Source organism: Acanthopagrus latus, chromosome 20 (assembly GCF_904848185.1).
Source record: "Acanthopagrus latus isolate v.2019 chromosome 20, fAcaLat1.1, whole genome shotgun sequence".
Taxonomy (NCBI): domain Eukaryota; kingdom Metazoa; phylum Chordata; class Actinopteri; order Spariformes; family Sparidae; genus Acanthopagrus; species Acanthopagrus latus.
Genome location: NC_051058.1, coordinates 4,446,279 through 4,466,446, shown reverse-complemented (window position 1 = coordinate 4,466,446; position 20,168 = coordinate 4,446,279). Strand labels below are relative to the sequence as shown.

Here is a 20,168-nt window from a genome sequence, read left to right as displayed (position 1 = left end):
GTCATCTTTTAATATGTGTTTCTTAAATAATATATATATATTTTCCCTTCAAAGTAACTTTGTAAATGTGGTAAATTACACATTTTTAACCAGGAACTTTTGTCCAGCACAGTGGCTGGGGAAGACTTTGACAGACGTGCGGTTGCCATGGAAACGTATTCGCATCAGCGACCCCCCCACACCGGGCGAGCCGCCTCGTTAGGTGATAGTCTGAGCCGATAAATCAATAGTTGAGGTTAGTTATAAATAGCTGTTTGTCTGGTCGCTAAATGACAAGTCGTGCTGACTGTAAAGAGTGAAGACTTCCGGGCCCAAGCGGTACTTACTCTGCCGAGCCGCCACTACCAGACTAACGTTACTGCTACAGCTACTGACGGTAGGCTAACGGTTGCTTCAGTCGTATGTGTGTGTGTGTGTGTGTGTGTGTGTGTGTGTGTGTGTGTGTGTGAGAGAGAGAGAGAGAGAGAGAGAGAGAGAGAGAAAAGCCCACCAATTACATTATTATTATTACATATTACATCTGCAGTTAGTGTCAGAGAAAGTAAGACCCACTACAGTTCTATGATCCTTGAGTTTCTGCAGTCCTTCCTGGCCCCGGGCCGATCTCCCTCTACTCCTTGGGCCTATGTGGCTGCCATTTCTTTGTAGCATGTGAAGTTTGATAATGAGACAATTGAGGCCACAAGTTGGTGTCCCTCTTTTGAAGGGGGCCCTGAGATTACCTCTCTAAAGTGCCCAACAGGCTCCTGTATGGGACATGCCCCTGGTGTTGATCCCCCCCCTTAGCCTGCCTCCCTATGAATCCTTAGCACAGGTGAAGTTCAGATGGTTCTCTGTGAAAACTGCATCTCTCCTGGCCATCGCTTAAGCCAAAGCATGTTAGAGAGATACATGCCTTTTGGCTGTGAGTGATGGCAAATACAGCATTCCTCACTAAGGTGCTTGGGGAACATCTGTAATGCAGCCTCGTGGGCATCGCCCAGCACACATTCCAGATACTGCAGATGTGGCCAACCCCCAGATTCCTTGCTACTCTACTGTTGCCATAAGTCATCCAGTGATAAGCACTGCCTTGGCAGTCAGGAGCGATGAAATAGAACAAAGGTTATGAATGCAACCACAATACTACGATCTTGTGACCTTTGAGGCCAACCTTTTTAAAACTGGGAGCTGCTTCTGGAGTACAGAGTAATACGAAGGGCTACTTGTTTGATACAAACTTCCTGAATAACCTGAAGTTTAATGTTCACCTTTAATGATAATATTATTATTGATAATATTGAATATTCATATATGTGAAGAGACTGTCTGATCAAATGTTATTGTTAAAGTGAAACTCTTGCCAAAATGCAACCTAGGCTTTTTTTGTGAATGTATAAGCGTATTTTCATTTTTGGCTCAAAATCATTTTCAATGGGAGTGCAAGGGGCAATTTTATGCTACCATTAAATTCGTATAACCAGGGTCTCTACACACAGCTCAACTGAACCACATACACTCCACCCAGACGTGTCAATCCCGAGTGCGTCTGGGCTGCCATGACGACGGCTAGAGGAACAAGCTACTGCTAATGTGAGTTGTTCAAAAACTTTTTTTAATAAACACAAATGATGTTCTCAATGCTCCTGTTCATGTGTAGAGACCCTGGTGATACGACAAGCAAAGTTTCATGTTGTGTCAAGCCTTCTTAGTGTTTTTAAAAATAAAATCAAAAAAGCAATTTTGATGCCGTCGTAAAAGTACTCATGCACTCCCATTGAAATTAGTTTGAGCTGAAAATGAAAATACGGTCAATCTTAAAAGTGCCTCTTTCGGCGTAATTATGCTTTTACTCAAAGGTTTGACTCATATATATTCACAAAAAAAGCCAAGGTTGCATTCTGGCGAAGGTTTCAGTTTAATGATTCCTCACAATAATTAACAATGATTTCCCATGGTAGGAAACACAGATACATTTTAACATGCAACACTGTTTATTTCTGTTAATCTCAGTCTGTTTCAACACTGAAAGTCAGAGTTATCTCTTTCTTTACAGTTTTGTATGAATGAGCACATTTGTAGTATTTTATTTAAAAACACACCTGTTACATTTTTTAGGAAATCATGAACTGTCACATCTTCGAATCATGCCCCGTTTTTACAGACCACTACCTTTTGTAACATTTTTGAACAAATCATGAACTCTTCCACATTTTTTAAATTAACTATATTACTTTTACATTAATCACCAATCTGTAGCATTTTTAACGAATCATCACATCTGTTGCACTTTTTGAACAAATCATTTTTCACATTTTTGTGTTCTGAGGACAGTGTTCTGTGTTACTTCTTGGTGAAGTTCACGTCCAAAACGGCTGATTCACAGAGACAGGTTGAACCAAAAAGGCAGGCAACTTTCATAGCTGCTGTGCATACACCTTTGTGCTTTTCTGTGTACTCAAGGCACCACAAGTTTGGTGCACCCTGATGGTCTGTGAGGTGGAAGTCATTTCGCAACATTAGGATTTCAACCTCCACCTGTCCAGCATCCAATCTGAATGTTGAGCTTAGTTTCTCAGCATGTCAGGTCCACTTGCATGAACGGATTTGAAATGAATGACACAGATGTTTTATGTTGATCAAAATCACAAAACCTGTCATCAAACTCTTGCCCAAGTCTGTTTATGACTATGATGCAGAAGCACTATTAGCTGAAAATATACCCATAAGAACATAGATTTGCCAGTGGACCCCAGTCTCAAGACTGATGTCACCAACGAGGCAGTTTGTATATGTAGACGTTTGGTTTCTTCTTAGGTTGGAAAAAAATATTTTCACTATCACTTATTTTGTCAATTAGTTTTCAAGAAAAAGTCTCAGCAGGTAATCGGGCAGCTATAGCTTAAAAGTTAGCGAGGGTTGTTTAGTAATCAGAAGGTCGCCTGTCCGAATCCCTGGATTTCTATGAATAAAATCCTGAAAAGATGACTCAGATAATCAAATACATTTTCTGCCTGTCACTCAACATTCTGTCTATGGTTTATGTTGTGGAGTGTGATACTTAACAGACACACTGTCTTTGGGTGGCTGGCGTTTCTTCAATTTGCTTTTCTATTGTGTGTGGCTGTTGGCAGTCTCATACACTGAGTTACTTGTAATCTCAATGTAAATATAGGTAGAGTTGCCTCACCTGCTTAATTGTGGAAATGTTTAGAAATCAAGCCTCTCGTCAACTAAAATTAAATCTTTGCACCATATTTGAACTCTGAAAGGGTCAAACAAAGTCACAAAAGAAGACATTTCTTCAGCCACCTACATTGGAATCTATCCATGCAGACGGCTTTGGTTATATTTGCTCAGGTTTTGAAATATGCTTCAGAGATATCTGCCTCCCACCTAGTACAATGGATGTCTGTGTTTATCAAACCAGGACTGGGACATTACATGACACACTGCTATCGCATGCTATTTATACTGAAATGTTGAAATGTAGTTTTTTTCAATGCTGCTCAAACTAAATTCCATCCAAAACCATTGTATTGGGATGAGGGAAAAAATTCTCAAAAAAAAAAAATCTCTGAACAAATAATTGTGTCTAGCTGAACAACTGAGCCTTTTTTGTATTTTTACCCTTAATTTCCATTTCTTTGAGATTTGCTCACACAGGGGTCTGTCCCCATGCTTCCTCTCACAGTCCAAAGACAGGCAGGTTAGATTAATCGGTCACTGTAAATTGTCCATAGGTGTGAATGTGAGTGTGAATGTTTGTTTGTCCCTATATTTCAACCCTATGATAAACTGGTGATTAATGTCAGCTGGGATCAGGTCCAGACCGCTGTGAGGATAAGTGGTTACGGATAGTGCATGAAAGATTTGCATTTTGGTGTTTTTTGTGCGACTCTTTGGGAGCAAAAGGAATAAAGGGAACAATATGAATATTTGTTTATTTTGACTGATGCATTCATCAAACTTTTTGTTATATTCTTTAGTTCTTTTGACTGTTTTTGGTTCATCTGAAATGCCCTTTGGTTATCTTATTTGTATCTTTTATTTATCACTTATCAAGGGCTGTCAATCGGTTAAAATATTTAACTCGCAAATAATCGCAGTAATCGCTGGTTTAAATGCCCCTTAAAAGGGATATTTTCAAAGTTTGAATACGCTTATCAACATGGAAGTGGAAAAATATGCTTGATTTATGCCAGTGTATGTTTTTTATTATTCCAGCCTTCCAAAACAGTGACAAATATGGTCCAGCATAGTCTGAGACTCTGCTGTACTTTGCAGGCAGGAGGAGCTGAAGCAGCTCCACAGTCTCAGTCACAGCGGAGACAAAGCCCTCCCACACCCTGATTTTGACCATGAGTAAAAACTAGGTATGTAACCATATACAGTTCCACATTTTGCCACAGCATCATGGGACTGTGACAATATCTACCAACTTATCACATGGCTATTTTGCTCATAAAGCTCATGGATATAATAAGTATAATCAGTATAAATGCATTCAACTGTCTCTCATCATTGTATTTTTCTGTTTGAGCAACATATGGCACAATCATACTGGTCAAGAAGACAGCCCCCGTTATTATGTGTCCCAGCTAATTTCTCTTAGGGCCACCCTACTCCGCCTCTGATTGGTTGGCTTCATTAGCTGCTGATTAAAACTCTACTAATTCAGTTATGACATTTTTCCTATAAATGGCAAATGGACTTGACTTCTATAGCACTTTTCTAGTCTACTGACCACTCAGAGTGCTGTACAACACTTGTCACGTTCACCCTTATGTTCTAATGGTAGAGGCTGCCCTGCATGGTGAACATCTTCTCATCAGGAGCAATTTGGGGTTCAGTGCCTTGCTCAAGAATAACTTGACGTGCAGCTGGGGCAGCCAAGGGAATTGGACCAGAGACTCACTCATTTTCCCTGCCCTACACTGATACATTTGCCAACTCTATTGTTGAAATACATCCATGTCAAACCATTTGAAGTTTTAAGTACTTGCAGTGGTGCTTGAAATTTTATGAACCCTTTAGAATGTTCTGTATTTTTGCATAAATATGACCTAAGACAACATCAGATTTTTAGACAAGTCCTAAAAGTAAATAAAGAGAACCCAATTACGCCAATGAGACAAAAGTATTATACTTGGTCATTTATGCATTGAGGAAAAATGATCCAATATTATATATATTACAAGGATTGTCATTTAATTTGAAGGTGAAATTAGAGTCTGTAGTTTTCCGGCAATGGGATGACGATCAGTGGGTACCCTGTTCTATTTAAAGAACAGGGATCTATCTAGTTTATCTAGATCTAAAATGATCTTCACAACACGTGTTAGTTCAAGTGTATCATGGCACGAACAATGGAGATTTCTGAGTACCTCAGAAAAGGAGCCGTTAATGCTCATCAACCTTGGGTCTGTGTTGCTGCATCTGGACCAGGACGGCTTGCCATCATTGATGGAACAATGAATCCTGAATTTTACCAGCAAGTTTTAAAGGGAAATCTCAGGACATCTGTCTGTGCACCGAATCTCAAGAGAATGTGGGTCATTTTTCTTTCTGCCAAAGAATGGTTAAAGAAGAATAAAGTTAATGTTTTGGAATGGCCATGTTAAAGTCCTGAACTTTATTCAGTCGAAATGTTGTGGAAGGACCTGAAGCGAGCAGTTCATGTAAGGAAACCGACCAACATCCCAGAGCTGAATCTTTTCTGTAAAGAGGAATGGGCTAAAATTGCTCCGAGCTGATGTGCAGGACCAGCAGTTACCAGAAATGTTTAGTTGCAGTTATTGCTGCACAAGGGGGTCACGCCAGATACTGAAAGCAAAGGCTCACATATTTTTGCTACTCCCAGATATGTAATATGGGATCATTTTCCTCAATAGATAAATGACCACATATGATATTTCCATCTTATTTGTTTAATTGAGCTTTCTTGATCCACTTTTAGTATTTACATGAAAATATGATGTTGTTGTAGGTCATATTAATGCAGAAATATAGAACATTAGTAAGTTAAATAAGAATAAAAAACAGGCTAGAACATCAGCCGATGATCATTTTTGTAACTGTTTATATTCTTATAATCTGTTGTTAGCTGAAAGGCTAAAGCTCCTCAGCAGCTTCAAAGATGACATCTGTGCCTGTTTCTCTCATTTAACTAAAGTGGTAATAATTCTGCATGTAGCTGTTCATGTAACTTTGTTTTGCCATCGTGCATATAAGCTACATCAGCTGTGCATCAAAAACCTTGGTGGTAAGTCTTATGTCTTAACATTTACTCATGCCTAACTGTATGGCCATTTCTGTCAAGATGTGAGGATGTGCTCTCGGCTCTGAAGGAAGCAGCTGGAGGGTCAGTGTCAGAACCACACAGACCAGCTGCAGAAGACTAAGAAACACATGCTCATACTACAGAACAATATGGAACGTCTGGCAGCGCAGGCACACAATATACAGGGAGACCAGCAGGAGGCCATGAAACAGAAAGACGAGACCATCAAGAGGTAAGACTGACACTGATTAAAGAGACAAAAAAAGGTTCAAAATCATGGTATTGCCAATAGGGTAATTGCATGCCAACTCTCTTAAGGCCTCCTAGTTGTTAGGGATTGTCTCGAAAAAGAAATCCATATTAATATCTGTGCTCCATACACTTTTGAATTTGTGAATCTTGAAGTGTATGTCACCAATAGCTCAGTGTTCTCTGGTTTCGTCCTGAACATCCAAGAGACCTTACGGATCATTTACAACATGTATTCTTGTAGATACTTGTTGCTGTTGTTACAGTTATCAGACTAATAACAGGAAGTACATTTTATTTACCAGAATGCAGACTCTGCCATTTTCTAAATTTCACATCTCTAGTTGACTTCACTTTCTTTCAGCCACATTAAGGTTCTGTGTACTATTTATGTCATTCTGTCACATCTAGATATTATTTGTTCCTGTATATAAAAAAAAAAGAGGGCCACAGATCTTGTGAAATACACTGTAGTTTAAAACCCTCATCTGGGGTTAATTTGAATGTAGATTTTCCCAAGAAGGATTATTTTGATTTCCTTGAAACTTTACTATGTGGAAGTGTTGATATTTATTGCATATCTAAAAAAAATATCCCTTCTTTATTGTCAGTGTGTGTTACCTGTTAGCTGTGGTGATGTACCCAGTTGACCGGAGATCCTCCTGCAAGTGTGTTTGTGTGTGTATGTGTTTTCAAAGGCTTCACACAGAGGTAGAAACAATCCGTGCTGGCTGGAACAAGTACATCACTCATGTGTCCAGTGAGATGGTCCTCAAGGAGACAAAGATTATCACCCTGCAGGAGAGAGAGACCAAACTAAGGACTGAGCTGGAGAGGAGCAGAGAGGAGATCAAGCGGTGAGAAAACAACACGAAGAAGATGGTAGACAGTCAGAAATGAAGAAGAAAATGATGGATTAAGTACCAAGAAGTCCCATGTAATCTCACAAGGACGCGGTAAAGACATTTGATGGATATAAAAAGGCAAAATAAGTAGAAAGATTTGATATTATGTAGCTTTGAAGATGAATGAAATGACCCAGTCTGCCTTATTCTTACAATGTGTAAAATGCATGTATGTGTTGCCAGTTACAAGCGACAGCTGAGTGCTGGTTGGAAGAGAGAGAAGGCCTTAGAACAGATGCGAGTTCAGGTGGAGCTGGAGTGGCAGAGACGCTGTGAGGACATGAAGGCCGAACACTACCTTGCTCATGAGCAGCTGATACAAGACCTGACCCAGGCTAGAGACCAGGTCAGCCTCCCATGCATTACACAAGCACCCCGCACAATGTCTGTGGATTTAATGGCGCACATGCATAGCAGATTCCAAACACTGTAGGATTTTGAATGTGAATGCGAATGATCTCTATCTTCCATTCTCAAAATTAATAGAAAGTCAATCTAATTCGCTTGTCTTATTAAAACAGAGGTTGTTTATTTGAATTTGAAACACCTTTGAATCCACATGCATCATAAGCTTCAGATTAAACTAGAAATGTACTGTCAGTTGTTTATTCTAACATTACATGCATATATACCATTGTACACATACCTGCTGCATGTGTATAGTCACACCTTTGGCATACTCATTTTAAAAACAGCATTTGTGAATGCATTACCATCAAGGAGTGAAGGCTTATTAAATCAGTAGGTGCATTCATCTCTGAGGATGGAGTTTGATGGATTCTAAAAGAGGATTTATGTTGGTCTCTATCAGGCAGAAGCAGAGCTGAAGGAGAAAGAGCAAGAGCTGCAGGCCTTGACTGTCAACATGAAGAGAGACCAGACAATCCAGGTGGGAATGCAGCCACCTTACAAAGCAAAGTAAAGGTGCTGGCCCTTACAAGTATAGAATTAGCAACACTATACCATACCAACACTAAAAGTGTTCCTTTAGCCGTTGCCCATTTTCTTCCATCTTTCATTATGCATCTTTCCCTTGCCCCCATGATCTCAGCACTGCCATTATCAGAGCGATACAACACCTGCTTTGTTCGTCTTAGTTCTATGACAAATAATTTCTTAATAACGTGAAATAATATTTGCAAATTATACTTCACACAATGTAACAACCATTCTCATAAGGGTCTGCTAAGCCATTGCAGGCTACACTCCTACACACCCATATATTAAATGGCTGTTCTTTTTTTGGACTGTGGCCTTTTGATAAAGGGTCCTGAGTGGTGAGTGGTATGTTGGCCTTTTACTCTGGCACCAAGAGGAAAAGCACACAAGGTCCTGTACATGTAAACCTTCTCAAATGACAAAAAGACACTTCTAGCTAAATACCCGCTACTTGAATCGGGAGCAGAGTCAGGTGGGGCCCGCTTAGGGACATCACGTACTATCATTGCAAAGTTTATGAATTGACACTGCTGTTGTTTAAGGTTTGTCAGCCCTCTGGGGGCCCCCTATGGGCCTGGGGTCCAAAGTGATGCCTACCCTGCCTGTTGGCAAGCGGCGCCCCTGCATAGTTGACATATTACAAAACATGATTATGAATACACTACACTACTCTGTCCAGATAACTGTGTGTCAGCCTACAGGGTCCCACAACAAAGATGGAATCTGTGGCCTCAGAAGAGCTCCGTCGTCTGCAGGAGCAGAACAGCAGTTTGCGGGCCATGGTTACCCAGATGCGGAAAGACATGGAAGATCTCAGCCAACTTCTACCCCATACCCAGGCCCAGCCTTGGGATTCTTCTCTTCAGCCTGTTCATCAAGGAGCCCCTGATCAGGTGGCCACTGGTCCACCAGCCCAATCCACTGAAATTTCCTCTGACGTCAGCCCAGCAGGTGTGAACTGCACTTTTATACCACAAAGATTTTTGATGATTTGGCATCGCAACATTTCATAAAACTAGTGACATTTTGCAAATACAATACTTAAGAAAACACAAACAATATTTTAAAATGTATTTTATATTTACATTTATATTGTACATATTGTATTGTATATTGTATTGTATTAACATGTCACCGTTGATAAAGTAAGTATGTTCTCACAAAACTCATCCAACTCCACCTCTGATTGCTTGTGTTCTTTATGCTCGACTCAAACTGTTAACCCGCGTAGTAGCTCAGGTAATGTCTGCTTTATGGTGTGTTTTTTATGGTGTGTGCAGCTTTGGCTTTTTAAACAACCACAAGAATAACACAAGCCCAACCCATTAACACCAGACAGCCTCTGAAACAGGTAGGAAATAGCATGTTAGACGGCTAATTCTTGGCTCTTTAGTATATGTTACATGATAAAAAGATAATTATGAGGATAAGGATAATTTAGTGAAGTCAGATTTGCCTGACTACTCATCATCTCTGTCTCAATTCCCAAGTGGTTATTTCACTTGTCATAACGATATACATGCTATATGCTATGATCAAGAGGAATCATTTTAACCATCCAAGGTCAGGTGTCGACATATAGGTCAAGGGGAGGATTAAATCTAAGACTAAAAATGTGGTTTATCTGTTAAAATGTCCATGTATTATGTAGGCAAATCAAAACGGGAGCTTAAAACCAGAATCTGTGAGCATAAGTGTTCAATTTGTAACTTTGATGTTAAATCATTAGGAGCCAGGAACTCCAACATTCATAACCACAATTTGAGTGAACTATGGGCATCGAGACAGTGAAGATGCCACAGAGAGGCAGTAACAGGGACACATCATATCACATAATATCATGTGATACAAACATGTGCTATATTGTTTCTGTGATAAAGTAAGGTGTTGTGAGGTTTCGTTTTGTTTATATGAGACCGTCTGGCCTCCGTGGTCCTTTGCTCTCCCTCAAAAGGATACAGCTCCCCCTATTGGGGTACATCTATTGTGCAGTTTTTGGATAACCTATAATTAGCCCTTGTGGAGTTTTACTGTGATTTTGCCAGAATACATGCTAAAGAAGAGCATCTTGTCTGAAACGTCCCTGTGGTAAGAATACACAGTTTGATGGGAGTGCTGTCTTTAATTTCTCTTACTTGTTAATATGTAACGATGGCTACAATGTGCCGTTCACAGTATGTCACCAGGAAAAAATTACTGTTTTCAAGAGGAAGACATGCTTTATTTCCTCCACATTGAATACAAATAAAGAGCTAAGAGAGTAGGGCCATGTTGGTGAAAGTTTGTAGGAGATTCCCTGATGTTACACTGTCTTGTCTTGTCTTGTCTTGTCACATTGTATTTGTGTAAACAAGCACGCTTATAAATGTTGCAGAAGATGCTCTCCCAAGTAGATGCATGCTTCAAGTCCTCTTGCCTTGAATTTCAGGTGTAACACTTTCAAAAGTACTACCTGTGCACATTAGAATGTCATTTAAAAAAAAAAAATAGAATTATGTTTTTATTTTAATTGGATATGAAGGTGGGATTAAAATTAGTGTGAAACAACTACGAATAATAATTTGACACAAACATATTTTTGTCTTCAGGCCTTAATAGATATGTGCCTCCAACAAAAATCACCTGCATTGCTGCTGTTATGGTTATGTAACATAACACCGTTTATCATCTAATGCTGTTATGTATATGTTATGTATATTTCGAGTAGATAAAGAAAAATTAGTAAGTGTTGACCCAGACTACATGCAATGATTAGTAAATACTTTTGATGAGCAGTTCCTGACATATCGGGAAATATGCCAATTAAAGAATTAGTATGCTGGCTGGTGAAACTGGGCTGTGGATATTGTTTAATATAGACATATTTTAACTTATAATTCTATATATTAGCTAAAATCGTTGTAGCAGCATGAATGCCATTTGTATGAGTTTCATTTTCAAAGGGTTTTTGAGGAAACTGTCTTTTTAACTGTTTTTCTTTCTCTTTTATGTGGTATGGCTCTTCAGGTGGTGTGTGCCTTGAGAAAAATGCCAATACCTCTGCCTTGACAAAGAAGGTCACAGTGGAACACATACCGAAACAGGTACTAAAGGAAAACAGTCAAACAGGTGAAGTTGACCTGTTGGTAACTTACACTGCACAACTGGTGTGGAATTAAAGCTACTGATCTCAAGCCAAGTCAAGTCAGTTTTATTTAAATAGCACAAAACCATAATCACATTTCCTCAGGCAACTTTACAATCTGTATAATGAACGACAACCTCTGGCCTTAGAACCTTGATTTCAGTAAGGATAAAAAAAAAGGAAAGAAAGAAAAAGGGAAGAAACCTCCTGAAGAGCCACAGAGGAGGGATCCCTCTCCCAGAACAGAACAACATAATTGCAGAATTAATTAACTAATATCTGATATGAGTTTGAGATTGTATGAAAAGATAAAAGATACAAGATTATTAGCACGAAAATAAATCAGAATGTAGGGAGTCCCAATTACTGTGTTAAAGTTTCAACAACAGCATGCAGTTGTCATAAATGGGCAAATTAATTGCTTCAGTTTCAGCAGTTTATGTGAGAAAATGGGAATATTTTGTGTCAGCTGCTGCAGTGCCTCAGTTCATTCAAGTTTAATCTCTACTTCTTTCCAGAATGTACCGCTCCAAGAGGAGGATCCCTATTTACAGCAGCAGCAGGCCTCAAGTCTGATGTCAGGTGTTTGTTTGGAAAAGGTGCGGTTGGCTAAAAGCAATCCTCCTCTCCTGCGCTCCAGGCTAAAGCGAGCGGCGTTCTGTATCGCACGTCTAAGCCGAGAGAAACAGCAGCTGATAGAGATGGTCAATCGCCTCCATGGCCAGAACACCACGGCTGGACTAACAGGTACACTCACACACACACTCACCAGCACTCAGACTACATTTTAAGAGCATTTGGTGTAGGAACGAACGCATACAAAAAAGTGTATTTATTCGGTAAACATAGCTAAATTGAGTTCAGTCCAAGAGATGTACTGATTCTGTGGTCATTTTCAAGGCTGTAGTTTTTCCATTTGTCATCGCTTTACTAATCGGTATTCTTTCAAAGGTTGCTTTACAGAGAGGGACTCCTCCGCAGAGAAATTAAGTGACCAAGGTAACCAACTGTCTGCTCTGGAACCGCTGCAATACCAGCTCGCCACACAGGTATCTTTTTCAACTCACTTTCCCAAGTATCTTCAAATCCGTCTCTCCTCAACTGCTCCTTTTTCTCAGTTCCATCAAAGACTCTTCTATATCACACATTTAGGTAATAATGTCTTATGTCAGTGCAGTAGTGAACTGGGACTATTAAAGCTGGGACTTCAGCTCAGCCAAAACTCAGCAGACACACCAAATGAGCATCAAGGTAATTGTCACATCTGAAGCCCAGTAAAGGGCAGAAAACATGACGATAGCAGAACTAAGTCATGTTTTTCTTGAGTTTTTCTAGGATTGTATGACACCACTGATACTTGTGTTGAGGTGTAGATGACTGACATTTAATCTGGTCAAGACCCCCTCTGATGAAAAGAGAGTATGTAACCTTGTTAACCTGTGCAAATAACGTTTTTTTTGTTTTTTTTTTATATTACATTAGGCATTTCTTAAGCAAAATAACCTGTCAACGATATGGTGTCTGCTTTCTAGTGTCAGTATTCCAAGGACAGTCTAAATAAAGAGGTTCAAACAGCCAGGGTTTCATATGTCACAAACCAAAGGAACCAGTTCTATCAACTTGTGCTGTGGGGCAATCCATCTCATTACATAACGTTACTGGGAAACAAGTTGTACCCAGTATGTAATTTATTATCAAGTTTCCATACTTTCAAAATATGCAGGTACATTCCAGCTGCTGTAGAATGGGAGGGGGGAATCTGGATACATGCTATGTATTGATTCGTTCATGGAAAGGCCTCCAAATACCAAATTGTGGAAAAGAGATGAATTTCATGGGTTTAATTACACTATGAGAGGGATTTTAATGTATCATCCCTTTGGATCAGTTGTATGATTAAGCATGTTTAATATCAAAAGCGTAGTGCAGTGAATCATTTTGAGTTTCTTTTATTCTTATTTCTCTGAGTCTCTTGAGTACCAAAAACACATTCACAGGTAGCATTTACCTCCAATGATATTATTTCTGTTTACCAACATAGGTCTGTACTGTGCTGCACTATTTGAAGTTGATTCAAGTGTCGGAAAATTGTTTACTGACTGGGCAACTGCAATTTCAGTCTCCATAATACTCCTTTGCAGATCTGAAGTAATAGTTACACTTGTACTAACCACAACAGTATGAATTGCTTTTCGGTGAAAGCCTGCCTTGCCACACTGTTGGTCTCACCTGTCACTTTCTAACAAACACAATCCGCTATAGAGTTACGTAGGGATGACGTATTCTTGTCGGCCACCCTTTAAGTTAGCATCACCCTGGTTCTCTCTGGAAAAAGCCAAAAGCCTCTGGGATTGTAATACTTGCATGTTTTGTTCAGCAAGATAATCTTCACAGATGTAAGATTGCGAGGGACTCAATTCATATCATCTGCACCTGCTCTCTGGCAAAAGATAAGATTGTCTGATGTCAGCTGGGAGATTATTCCAGGGGAACGGGGCATGATGGGAAAAAGCCCTGCAGCCAGCTGTATACAAGTTCAACAAAGATGTAGGATGTTACATAATGACACAAATATATATACCAGTGCCACAGTCAAGAATGCATTGTGACCCACACTCAAGCCCCCTCCCTCTCTCCCACACATACAGATCCACCAACCCCACTCTTGCTCCATATATCAAAGTGACAGAAATAGTGCTAGCAATAGTAGGCGAGGAAATTATAACTTAAATAACCAGGAGTAATAACACCAGTGATTCATAACGACAAAAGTGATAAAATAAAAACAGTTAAAGAAAAAAAGGAGCTAAACAAAACAATCAATCAAACAAAAACTGAAGAAATAAAATGAAATCATATCCCAGGTCTTATGGAACAGGTGTGGGCTTCCTCTCATAGAGTAGGTTATCTTTTCCAAAGGGGCACAAAAGTTCACCTCATTAAATCACTGGCTCGTATTGGGGGGTTCCTCTTGGTTCCATTTAAATGTGATGCACCTTTTAGCAGCCGTAATAGCCAGACTAATGGAACCCCTTATGCTTTGGGAGGGACTGTTCAAGTCGGTCACGTCCCCTCATATTGTAATCGATGTGGATGGAGATACTTCCCTTGACAGAATTTTCCTAAAGGTGCTCTCAATTTCCAGCCACCACTGTTTAAGTTTCACACAAGATCTCACCATGTGTACAATTTAACTAGTCTCCAATTTGCAATGGGGACAGAGATGGGATGGCTCTGTTTTAGCAGTTTAGTCTGTCCAGTGTGAGATAAGCTCTGTGTATAAGTTTGTAGTTGCAGACTTTATATCTGGTAATTAATACAGTTGCTTTGTGATTGCTCACAAATTCTACTCTACTGTTTCCTCAGTTATTTGTATTTCAAGATCCTTTTCCCATTTCTCTGTAAATGATATTTTATTAACTGCGGAGTGGCTTGATAGCAATTTGTATATTTATGATATTTGTTTCTTCAGATCCTCCTTGAGCAACAAAGACTCTAACAGTGAAAGCTTGGGCCTATCTTGGGAGCCTCCCTATTTGGACTGTAGGAAGTCTCCCACCTGAAGAAGTGTGTTGCGAGGATTTAATAATCACCTCTCAGGTTCCCCAATGACTTCAGTGTGTTCCCTTTTTATAGATCCTATATCCTATTTAAACCATGAATACAGGAGTTTTACATTCTCTTGTTTTGTCGCCATGCCAAACGTCTGTGGCCATTATCTCAGCATCTAAACATGTTAGTTATTCCTTATGATATGTGTCCGCATTCCAACAGGGACGTCAATGGAGAGAGTGTCTATAAGCAGCTCCGCAATAAAATCCATAGGTCAAGGACCTTCCACCGACTCTATAATGCCGACAATCCTCAGGTTGTTTCTTGGTGAAAACCCCTCCAGACTCACATCTTTCTTGCGTTGCCTTTAGCTCTTTGGAGAGCTGTTTAACCTCCCACTCCATAAAAAACAATTTAGTTTTTGGCCTTACACGTTCCATTTACCTGCAGGCCTGCTTGAGCTCTCGGGTTGGCATAGGTTGTTGCTGATTTTTTTCGGACTTGTGCATGCTGTTGTGTACGTGGGAAGGGCAGTGTGCTGGGTGCTGGGATATCCTGAAATTTATGTCAGAAATTCAACTTTTTGCTTGGATTATCGGGCCTGTGTTGTTGTTTGTAGAGGAGAGGGTGGTGTTGCGCTCTGGCTGGGTTAGGGTTAGGGGTTAGGTGTTAGGTGTTGAGGTGTTCTGACAGGCGGTCTCAGACTTTTTGACCCCGCTATACTGCATGTGTTTTATTTATTAAGGCAATTTCCATCGAAGCTGATTAAACAACCATAAGGTAAAATAGAAGATAGAATGACAAATAATTAAAAAGACAGCCACAATTAACAGGTGACACTTGGCCCCGGTCTTCATTTTTTTGTGCTACCACTAGAGGGCAGAGTGGGTTTAGTAATATATTTGTCCCTCCAGGAGCTGCTTTACACAATGAGGCAGAGGGCTTGCACTTCTGCAGAAAAACTCCTCCCTGAAACAGAGCACTGAACTCCTAGGACTTTCCCATTTCCCAGTGTAGTTTATGGCTGAGAATCAAATGATTAAAATGGGCCAGGAAACATCATCAGCTGTTTGTAATCATAATCACTCAGAAAAAGTTAAGAGGCCATGCTACAAAGCAAATTTGATCGACACAGCTTTTTGATCATTCAAGTTGCTGGATACATATTTTTGACCCAGCAGATAGGTGGGTGATAAGTAATGTTGTAGACCACCCTCTCTGTTCAAAGATGGCTGTTCCAGTTGGACATAAATTGAGTATTTTGCTCCTCTTTCAAATCATCTGTCTTCTCTGGCTAAGATGTTTACATTGTTGTCCTCAAAGGAATGATTAATCTCCTTCAGTTGGCCCCCCTGTGTTGTGCTATTCCTTTATGGAGAGGCTGTTTTGTATCCCCAGTAATCAACCCATTTAGGGCTGAATTCAAAATCACGTTCAAAATCAAAATCACAGATTGGATCCCTGCAGTGTCAGGATGGGATGGATTAAGTGTGATCACACTGGACCGGGGACTGGGGACGTGAAAAATCTATATATGGTCGATATTTAACTATAAGCCAATGCTAAAGTATCTACTGACACTAAGCAGATCACCTGATGCACTGACCATTATTAACATGGACATAACTTGTTACCTGCCCCACAATAAAATACAGAACAATTGATCTGTTCTATGTTGATTGAAAGGATACTCACTCATCCACTGCCCTGTCTTCTGGACTGCTGGGACCATAATTTGGTGCTGCTGTCATCTGATTATGTCCCGCTGTTGCACAGAAAGCCCACCGTCACTAAATTGGTGTACATGCCTCAGAAAAGGCATGTGAGACACTGAGTGACTGCTTTGAATGCTCTGGCTGGTCCATTTTTCAGGATGATGATGATGATGATGATGATGACAATGACGTGGAGAATGTTGCCAAATGTGTCACTGACTTTATACATTTTTGTGTTGATTTGGTTATACCGTGTAAAACAAAAGTTGCCCAAATAACAAGCCTTTGGTAACCGGCGACATAAACACTGCCATTATGCGTGGGTGCGGATGCTTCACGGAATCTTCAGCCAGTGCATCCGCAAGAATTCAGATTTTTCTAATGCTTTTAACACAATCCAGTCACACATTTTAGCCAGAAAGCTTATTGATTTTAATATATTACACCACAGTTGTATGCATTTTGATCTACCTCCCATCTCAACCCCAGTGTGTGAAGCCTGGTGGTGATGTATCCAGTGCCATTGGGACCAATACAGGTGCGCCCCAAGGTGATGTTAATTCACCTCAGAGTGACTTAGACTTAGATTTTCTTTTATTGTCATTCGAATTTCACTTTACAGTGCAATGGGAACAACATTTTGTTTCAGTGGCTTAGAATAGTGCAGGATAAAAAAAAGCAGCATGTATTTACAGCAGCAGCATGTATGGTTGAGACTGCAGGTTGAGTCCGGCATCTGGCTGTCACCTGCAAACATTTTCTGATGATCCTACTCTTGTTGGGTACATTCACATAGATAATCATTAAGCCAGACAGAACATAGATGATTTTGTCAAATGGATGATGAAGACCATCTGATTTTAAATACAAGTAAGAACAATGAGTGATGAGGCCATTGAGGTAATTTCCTCAAGTACCTTGGTGTCCTTGTGGATAATAGTCTGGATTGATAAAGGACAGTAGCACCCAGTCCAATGATAGATGTCATTCACTTTACCCATCAGTGGCTTATTGTGCTTTCTTAAAATATACTCACTCTCTTCTTCTTTAGAGCTCCAAGAACGACGAGGACACTCCTTCGCCAAGCAAATTACAGATGTTTCTGGATGTGGGGCCCAAGCACTGTTCAGATCTGTCCAGGTCACACTTGTCATCAGACGAATCATTTCCGTCATTAAAGGAACTATGGGAAAGACTGGATAATGGATTGAGTCCATCTATTTTCTCAGAAGGTAACCGCACCAGGATAACTTGGCTTGAATACTGAAAACTTTCTTTACTTTTTGTTTTTTTATAATATTGCTGTTATTTATTCAAGATTAAATTTGGGTGTTTCATATGTCAGTTCAGAAAACCAGCATGGGGGCGCCGTTTAGCCCAGTGAGTAGAGTGGGCGTCCCGTGTACAGAGGCTCTGCAGCGGACCTGGGTTGGACTCCCAGCCTGGGGCCCTTTGCTGCATGTCACTCCTCTGTTTCCTGTCATGTCATGTGGTTTTATCAGTGATGGAGGGAGGGATGTTTGTTTTTGACTGCAGTGTGTCAGCTATCCAGGGGACAGTTCCTCAACCAGAGCAGCTTCCAGATCGGACTGAGTGATGAGCAGTGATAAGCATAATACCATCTAATAGTTGTAAAACCAGACAAACCTCACTCAAGTTTTCAGTACGCTTACAGATAATAAACAGTTGTTTGAATAAAGGTAGGTTTAAGTTATTATTTCACTGACATCAAGGGGAAGCAGAGCAACATGAAAATAGAACAAGAGACAGGGGTGTTTTGAAATACTACATCTGTATCTAAATCTTGATTCGCATTAAAATAAATATAATATAAAAATAATATATGAAAAAAAAGGTTCCTTGGTGCGCACACAAAACAAATGTTAGCACTACACATTCACGTTATTAAGGAAACCATCCTTGTGCATACTTGTGGATGGTTGGACTGTTTCTGTGGTGACTCCAGGTGAAGTTCAAGACATGTTGTTGAATAAAAGTAATGTAATAGTAATGTTTATCTAAGGGATGTAATAGTAATGTTTTATGGCATTTTCCTGTTCCCGATGGTCAGACAAATCAGATAACTGATCTCACCGATCAGCCGCAAATTACAAATTTGGTTAAACCTGTCAGCAGGAGAAAATGTGTTATCTGTAGCAGCCATTAAAATTGCACCTCTTTTGCACCTAAAGGTGAAGGTGAGGCGAGCAGGAGCGAGGTGGATGAGTCTGGCGGTGCTGGATCCCAGATGATGGTGCATGGTATTAGTGCTACCATCCAAAGCCAACCCCCGACCCAGGTCCAGCAGCGGAGGAACCCCTCTACTGCACCATCAAACACTACCAAGACCAGCAGAGCTAAAGCTCCTGACAAGACCAGCAAGATTAGAAATTATAATAATAAAGACTGACCCACAAATACAGGATAGTCTGTCAGTATGCGGGTCATGGGGAGTGCTACTCAGCCTGTATTTGTGCCTGTGTTTTATTACATTGTAAACTTGCTTTTTTTAGTTTTTTGTTGGTTAAATTATCAAAAAACTTTGCTGGTCAAATTATCTATTTTCTTTGATTGAAATCGCTTGCTACAAAATCTGACAGTGACTCATCAGGAAAAGGAAGCAAAGTTTTGCCCAAAAAGTCTACCAACCATGAAGTGTGATGTCCCCAGCTCATCATTATTGTTGGACCCACATGGGCTGTATGAAGAGAAATCCAATGTTTTTTTTCCCCTCAGAGTATGCAGATGCTGCTTTTTGAGCAAAATGCAATCTCCATCTGATGTTTCAGACATGTGTTTCCTCATACATGGATAATGCTGCAAAGCACAGTTCACAGCTCTGTGTTTTTGCACATATGGAATTCATTCACATTAAACCACATGGGCCATGAAACCATTAAATGAATTCTAAAAAACAACATGGGCTATGAAAAGTATTTTTATTAATAATATGGCTATATACATTTCTAATACACATTATCATCTGTAAATTTTGTATACTAAACTCACAATTTATACGTGTGTGAATTAATTGTAATTGTTTGCAGGTCCAGAAAATAAAGCAGAGCTACTTTATTTCATCTTCTTTAGCCATCCTTCTGTTTCTCTATTAATCACAGTCAGTGTCACTATTTGCTTTAAAAATCTGTCATCATCGCTGTCCTGTATTGTAGGTCAGTAGACTTTCTTCAGCACATCATGTTATCTTAAATTATGAACTTCAGTAACCCCGAGTCAGACGAGCATTCCCGGTTACGTCATCGCTTGGGCCCGCCTTTTAATCACCCTATCTCCCAACGGCGCCCTTCAGTGGATTGTGATTGGATGACGCGTCACATCCACGCTCCGCGATAGGCCAATGTACGTGTCGCCAGGAATAGTTTAATTGTCCACATGTGCAGACGCTGGTGGTTGCTTCATGT

The 20,168-nt window shown here is 40.1% G+C and overlaps 1 protein-coding gene across 4 annotated transcripts; it reads left to right on the top strand.

The window, feature by feature from the left end:
• The first annotated feature begins 122 nt into the window (after positions 1–122).
• On the top strand, positions 123–19,821 carry ccdc57 (coiled-coil domain containing 57). Of its 4 annotated transcripts, XM_037080744.1 has the most exons (13): positions 123–376; positions 1,479–1,572; positions 4,267–4,355; positions 6,302–6,494; positions 7,210–7,368; positions 7,600–7,762; positions 8,228–8,305; positions 9,057–9,306; positions 11,362–11,438; positions 11,998–12,226; positions 12,431–12,528; positions 17,798–17,978; positions 18,939–19,821. In XM_037080744.1, exons 4-13 carry the CDS (start codon positions 6,391–6,393, stop codon positions 19,154–19,156), a joined length of 1,557 nt encoding a protein of 518 aa, XP_036936639.1. In that variant the 5' UTR covers positions 123–376; positions 1,479–1,572; positions 4,267–4,355; positions 6,302–6,390; the 3' UTR covers positions 19,157–19,821. The 4 variants fall into 4 exon arrangements, with proteins under 4 accessions (XP_036936639.1, XP_036936638.1, XP_036936640.1 ...); XM_037080743.1 differs by lacking the exon at positions 1,479–1,572; XM_037080745.1 differs by lacking the exon at positions 1,479–1,572 and having other exon boundaries at positions 4,207–4,355.
• Positions 19,822–20,168: the final 347 nt, after the last annotated feature.